General features: G+C 35.3%; 1 protein-coding gene across 6 annotated transcripts; it reads right to left on the bottom strand.

The window, feature by feature from the left end:
• Window positions 1–758: 758 nt before the first annotated feature.
• On the bottom strand, window positions 759–6,430 carry LOC147522802 (uncharacterized). Of its 6 annotated transcripts, none has more exons than XM_086595054.1 (7): window positions 6,213–6,430; window positions 6,024–6,076; window positions 4,413–4,624; window positions 2,623–2,822; window positions 2,221–2,339; window positions 1,941–2,117; window positions 759–1,089 (listed from the first exon to the last, which is right to left on the bottom strand). In XM_086595054.1, the coding sequence occupies exons 4-7, from the start codon at window positions 2,672–2,674 to the stop codon at window positions 1,024–1,026; spliced, it is 414 nt and encodes a 137-aa protein (XP_086451180.1). In that variant the 5' UTR covers window positions 2,675–2,822; window positions 4,413–4,624; window positions 6,024–6,076; window positions 6,213–6,430; the 3' UTR covers window positions 759–1,023. The 6 variants fall into 6 exon arrangements, with proteins under 6 accessions (XP_086451180.1, XP_086451179.1, XP_086451183.1 ...); XM_086595053.1 differs by having other exon boundaries at window positions 4,413–4,528; XM_086595059.1 differs by having other exon boundaries at window positions 760–1,089; window positions 2,221–2,493; window positions 4,413–4,528.
• Window positions 6,431–6,863: the final 433 nt, after the last annotated feature.

Below are 6,863 nucleotides of genomic sequence, written 5' to 3'. Positions count from 1 at the left end.
TTCTCAAATGTTCACTCATATAAGGCTTTAGGCTATATTCTCACAGGATTTGTAGAATAAGTACTCTAACCTAGATTTCATAAACTTACTGCCAACAATCATAGATACTCATGTAACATATTTATAGATAAATGCAAGGATTATTACCTACATATTAGCCTAAGTTTCTAAAAACTATTCTAATGCAAAAGCTACGTGAGATTTCTAGATTATCAAGGGTCTAAAGAAGGAAATCAATACCAATATTCCTAAGTGTATAACATACTTTTTATTTATATCACTACATCAGAAAAGGCCAAAAACGACGGAAATTGCCGTCCTAAATCGAGATTTACGACGGGAAATGGTGTCCTAGAGTTCGTCGCGAATAGCCCTATCGTTAATATTAACGACGGGAAAATGCGTGGCAAAACGAATTAGAAATGCGACGGGTGTGCGACACTTAAAGCTGTCGTTAATTATAGGACATTCAAAACCGTCGCAAATTTTCTTTTTGTTAGCACTCCATGTTTTCAAATCTAGAACGTCTTGAACCGTCAGAATTTTTAGGCCCAAGTAACAAATTTTCATCCAAATAACGATAGTAATCCCCCGTCGTATTTGTTTAAAGTAATTTTTTTTAAATAATTAATTTTTTAGTAGAACCTATTTTCCCCGACAAATCGCTACTAATTACTACATGATTCTCATATCATAAAATCAATTACACAAACATACTAAAACAACACATTTCAAAATTTGATATATTATACATTGGTTTTCCAAAATTTACAATGTTTTCAAGCTATTGATTGCCAATAAATAAGTAGGCTTTTAAAGTACACAAGGCATAATAAGAACATAATGGAAAAAAAAACAATTTGTGCTTTGAAATTCCTATCTTCACCACCTTTATGCAATTTGGTCTTTCATTGAGTCACACAACCTTTCATGACTAAACAATCTCAAGGGCATCAGAAGTTCTATTTGATAAAAGAGAAGCCTAAGATCCGTCTCCGTCCTCTTTAGAAGTTGGTAATGGAGTCACACTACGACGGCGAGCACCCATGCAGGACCACGACGATAGAGATGACGGGGTCGTGACAATGCCTGGAAGTACCCAACATATAATCATAATGACAACATGAAAAACAAAGTTCATACTTTAGATCCAAGTTAAACCTAATAATAATAACAAACAAGAAGCCTGCATCAGGCATCAGGACAAGAAAGACATTTTGTTTCGCTATGTAGCAAAAAAAATTATAACCTAGCAAAAAAAAAATTGTTTCGCCTAATTAATATCTGAGAAACATTGACACAGGTGTGTGTTGGGTGTGTTGGTTTCTGATATGGCGACCTATATGAAGTAGGACATAGCTAGGTAAAAAAATATTTCAATTCTCTAGTTACACAGATATTTCTTGGGGTTAAAACCTTATAAAGCGCCTCCTTACAAGAAAATCAATGCTAGGGGCATCTTATGGAATTGTGACTATGTTAACAAAGAGTGTTCTTAGTCTATCAGGGTAACCACAATTAGAAATTTTATGCATCAATGTGTTTGTGTCCACACGGATATGCGGATACTTATCTTATTGGGCACAGATTAGCATTTGTTTCGGAGACACAACACAAACCTTTCCCTACTAGAAAGATTTTTTTTTTTTTGTAAGAGTCAATTCATTATTGAGGCTTTCAAAATATGAAGTGTCCATGTCACATAGCTTAATGTGCTACTAAAGTACCAAAGAGAAAGGCCAAACCACCAAGGCAATGCCTTGCAATTTATCCTCTCTGCGGCCTAATACTTGTTCGGCAAAGACAATATTATTTCCTCAAATTCTAACATAAGCATAAGAAGTTTGTAACATCAATTGTTCGAAAAAATCATTTAGCACAATAAATCACATCCCTAGCTCAAAAGCAAACATAAGTTCTCAAAGTTGCTACATAGTTACCTGAGTACTACTGGAGACTGGGCGCAAAATGGCACCTGCCCCAGCAACCCTTGCTCTTGTGCTAGCTATAGAGGGTAGATGTGATCCTAAAGCAGATGCAGATCGATAAACAACATTCAAAATTCTAGTATGCTTGACTTGATCCCGCAGATCACTTAACCAAGATGATGTAGTGACCTGCAAGAAATTTAAGGATTCTGATGTTAGCTAGCATGGTATGATAAAAGACAATCACAAAAACCACTCGCCATAAGCAGTTATTACGTATGAAGAAGGGCACCTCAGAACGAAGGACATCAATAGAAGCAGTTGAGAATGTCGGCACCAGATCAAAGCCGTTGATAATTGTTGTAATGAAGTGCTTCCCGGATTCTGCCAAGTCCCACGTCATACAGGCAGCTAGAATTTCATAAAACGTTAGCACAACACCTTAAAAGAGCATGGAAAGCCAGCTCTTCCGCAAAGAACTGGACTTGCTTCCCTAGGATAAAAACTTGCACTAGTGGTTGGAGCTATCCACTGACAGAAAGGGGAGGAGCACCGGCCGAGCGCCCTGAATGAATAAGAAATGTATAGCCAGGGAATCCATGATTCTTATAATCTTATCACAATTCATTCAAAGATCCTCATGAAGAAGAAAAAAGCCAAACATGAAAATTAATGATAAAGAACCATTGCTCACCGTTAGAAACAACAGGCTGGGAGAAAATATCTTCCAAAGGATCCAAATCCATGGCCTTTCTTGAGATCTTCCAGTTACTCTTTCAGATCCAAAATATCTTCCGGATCTCTGTCGTGCTCTTTCTTGAGATCTTCCAACTACTCTTTCAGTAGGTCTGATTCTTTTTCTACATTACTAGTTCTGCATTCCATCCGTTCAAGCTAGAACAAGAACAATCAGCTATAAATAATGATGAATAAGATAATGTTTGTAGTTACTCACATTTGCACTTATTTGATACTTAAATACTATAATAGTGAATTCACTTAACATCACACCGTACGTAATAAAATTATCATTTCATGTCATTTCACATGCTCTTGGCATGTCCCCTATATGACCGTGAACTTAAATAGCAAGAGCAATTGACTTCTTAATGACCAGGGAATCCTGCGTCAAAACTGTATGTGTTGTTCAGCTATAAGTTGTAGATGATGTAAAATAACATAGCCATTAGTACAAGGTAAATTGGGTTTGAAACATAATTAAATTACCTACAACTAATGTTTAGACCATGAAAGCAGATTCTTAACAGAAAATTCACAGAATGCGACCAAACACAGAACTTAGTCATAAAAATCCTGACGGACTTCTCTGTATTAAAACAGTCTTAACTTACTGTGTAGATATTGAAACGAGGTGAATCCAACTGTATTGGAAAGAAAAGTTGTAGATCTAAAACTCTTATTCAAGCCCCGAGACCTCATTCCCAAGCATGATTTTTCAGGACTCTTCTGAACCGACCCCAGAAAACTAAACCAAGAAAACTACTGCTTACATACAATATTATCAATTCATCTTCCTACACATATATGTTATGACGAATAGAAAAGCATCATAAGATAAAAATAAATCATACACATAGTTAACATAAACAAAATACTAAGTACTCACTAGTTTCACGCAATAAGAATCAAAGAGGGGTTGTTCTTCACGAGTGACCACGATTGTCCGAGTTTCGCCGCCATCCTTCTCTTTTCCTTCTTCTTTCTTTTTCCTCCTCTCTTACTTTCTCTCTCTCCCTCTCTTTTTCTTTTCTCTTTCCTCACTTCTCTCCTGATCTCTCTCCCTCTTATTTCACTTTTTATCTCTTTTCACTCTCTTTTCTTTTTCCTTCTTTCTCTCCTCACTCCTACCAGTCAACTCTCTCTCTCTCTTACTTTTTCCCTTTCTTCTTCTCTTTGTACACCATCTCTCTATCTATCTTTCCTTCTTTTTCTGTTCTCCCCACTCTTCTCCCACTCTTCTGTTTTTTCTATCTCTTTTTTTTTTGCCCAAAAAATCAGATCCGAAATTTAACAAAAACCCCAAAAAAAAAAACAGGTTTTTCTAGAAAGGTCCCTAAAACAGTTTTTGGGATTAAGTACCTGAAAACAGTTTTCACATAAAACCCCTATAATCAAATTTTTAACGCGGTGACTCGTCTTTGCGACAAAACCATCCTAACACCGAGTTTACCGCTTGCCACCTTTAATTGGAAAGTACGTACCTTACCGTTTACTCATGTAATGGTGGAGCAACTGAATTTCAACATGCACCACTAGAATACCGAATTATATCTCAACAAGGCAGCCATAATATTAGAATGAAAAGAAAACTATGAACCAAACACCCATATCCACTAGAGTAAAGCCATGGACCTTCTACTGGTACCTAATGACTGCCATAGCTTTGCTCATGGTTTAAAGACACTTATATATTCACTCAGGTAACAAAAGTATAACCTTGAAATTTGGTTTGGAAATTTTTACCTGAAATGTTTATGTTGTTTTGTTTCTTTGCATAACAAGAATTGGTGTTGTCCTCTTCTCTAGCCAAACTCCAGTTTTCCATTTTCCTTTGTTGCTAGCTGCTCAAGCCTCATTTCCTTACCAAAAGAAAAGATAAGTATTAATTCACCCCACCTGATCTTACTTTTCTTAAAGAAAGAATGTCCCTTTTATCCAACCATACGACCTAGGAACTCCTTCATACAAATATAAGAAAAAAAATAAGGTATTAATATTTCATTAACATAATGAAAGATATGAAGGCCGAATTCATGCAAAAACAGTAAGGGATTCATAGCTTTTCTTCAACTACTCATTAGTAACACCACATACAAATCAATATTTCCACTATGTTATTAAAGCTACTAAAGAATTGATAGGGCAAAATTACTGGAAATCTAATCTGACTTTGCCAATTCAATCAATCATATACAATTTCCACCCATCCAACTAGATAACAAAGATACTAAAAATCAGTTTACAACCAAATGACCAATCAACACAACATGCCTATATGAGAACCAATCAGTTCGCATATATGGTTCTCTTCGACACTTTTCATCAAGTGTTTCAGATGGTACACACGACTAATGGGGTCTACTTAGCCCTAACAACATAGAACAACACCCACAATTTATATTACACAAACTAAATTAGCTCTTGCTTCCAGTACCACAGTCTTGGCACTTGTTTCAAATCAAGTGATAAAGAACTTTATGTGCGACAAGGATTTAATGCACAATAACAATCTAAAATTCAGCAATTGTTCAGCACAAGGTCTTTTTCTTCCTTAACATACAAATTAGAATAGTTAAGCTTCTTACCAAGTTAGCAAGGTAAACTCCACAATTGTGATTGACCTTCTCCACTAAATTCCTCAAACCACTATATCTTAATACCCATTGTCACAATCAATTACCCAATTCAATCCTTTGAAATATATCATAATCTAACGAAATTTAACACTAATTCAATCTAATCTAAATTAACTAATTGAGAGATAATTATTCTAACCTTTCGACTAACTTGACGAAGAGAACAAACTCAAATTTTGCTCGTGTTGAAACAATAAAACTCGATCTGTCACACTATCCACACGTACCACTCAATCCCAGTAGCTTATAAAAGGGTTGTTGAATTAAAAGGTGAACTACAGAAGAAATAAAGAAATTTAAGTACTTACACTATAGTATCTTGGTGCTCTTGGAAGAAGATAAAGATGGTTCATATCTTGTCTTTTAGTCTTTGCTTCTTGATAAGTACTAGGTAAACAAAAAGAAATATGTAAGGCTTGACAATAGCCAAGGCCCAAACTTACCAACCTACTAAATAAGCTTCAACAAAGATTCAAACTTATACTTATCAACAGAGAAAAACTATCAACTCGCAAGCTTGTATCATGACATCGATATCTAAGGAAAAAAGAGATCTTTAACATTCAATTATTATTCTTACAAAATCCTTGACGATTTAATTAGGTCCGATAAAATTAGCATGTGAACAATCACATCAAAATACTACAACAAAGACACAAGCTGTATACAAATTGCTTTAAAATTCTCAAACAAAAAAAACACAAAGAGTAGAACATACCAATTTAATTGACACCTCCTCTCCACTTTGTATGCTTACAATAATGCACAACCCTAGAAATTGGGGTTCATAAATGATTATCCAAACAAAAAAAAAATGGGGTTCAGAAAATGAGGTACTGAACAAAAACGAAAATTGATGAAAGAGAGAGAGGGATACAAAAAGTTGAGATAAAGATGAGGGGGTTACCAAACTTGAGAGAGAGATGTAGCTCTTGCCGATTTTGCTCTAACTTACAAATCATTCCCACCAAAGTCTCATTTTCCTTTTACACTAGGGTTACTAAAAGAAAGAAATATTGGGCGGAATGGTGAAAATCTTGGGCGGGATAGTGAAATATTGGGTGCGTGAGCAATACATTCTCTCAAAATAATCTACGACGGTCACCAAAACCAGGAAAGACAACTTGTCTCGTCTCATATTTGGGACGAAAACTAATGTCCTGGAGTCAACTTTAGTCAACCTAAAAAAACAACTACGACGGATTAAGACAATTTAAGATGGCAATTATCATTTTTAATTTAAGACGGGGTATATAGTCCTAAGAGTGTGTCCTATTTCTTGAATTCTGGTGTAGTGTATTTTTAAATTTTTGAATTTTTTTAACTAGAAAACAAGTGCATATTATACATATCTATATCCTAACAGATGCCTTAATTACACGTGTTTCTATGCCCCCCCCCCCAAACAAGAAGCATGCTTTGTTCTCAAAGTATTTAAATAAATAGGGTAGAGAAATACCATTGAAGCGCGTGAAATTCTGGAACATCTGCAAAACAAGGTTATAACATACTAATATAGCAAATAAAACTGACACAACTCGATATGAGTTCCACCTGT

The sequence above is a fragment of the Coptis chinensis genome, chromosome 1, assembly GCF_015680905.1.
Source record: "Coptis chinensis isolate HL-2020 chromosome 1, ASM1568090v1, whole genome shotgun sequence".
NCBI lineage: Eukaryota > Viridiplantae > Streptophyta > Magnoliopsida > Ranunculales > Ranunculaceae > Coptis > Coptis chinensis.
This window is presented reverse-complemented; position numbering and strand designations above follow the sequence as displayed.

What these genes read in the sequence shown, in the direction of transcription:
- LOC147522802 (XM_086595054.1), bottom strand. Translation starts at nt 2,674, where the DNA reads ATGGATTTGGATCCTTTGGAAGATATTTTCTCCCAGCCTGTTGTTTCT. An exon ending in CCAGCCTGTTGTTTCTAACG is followed by an intron (nt 2,340 to 2,622) that starts GTGAGCAATGGT and finishes ATGAAATTCTAG; the next exon opens with CTGCCTGTATGACGTGGGAC. An exon ending in TTGATGTCCTTCGTTCTGAG is followed by an intron (nt 2,118 to 2,220) that starts GTGCCCTTCTTC and finishes AATTTCTTGCAG; the next exon opens with GTCACTACATCATCTTGGTT.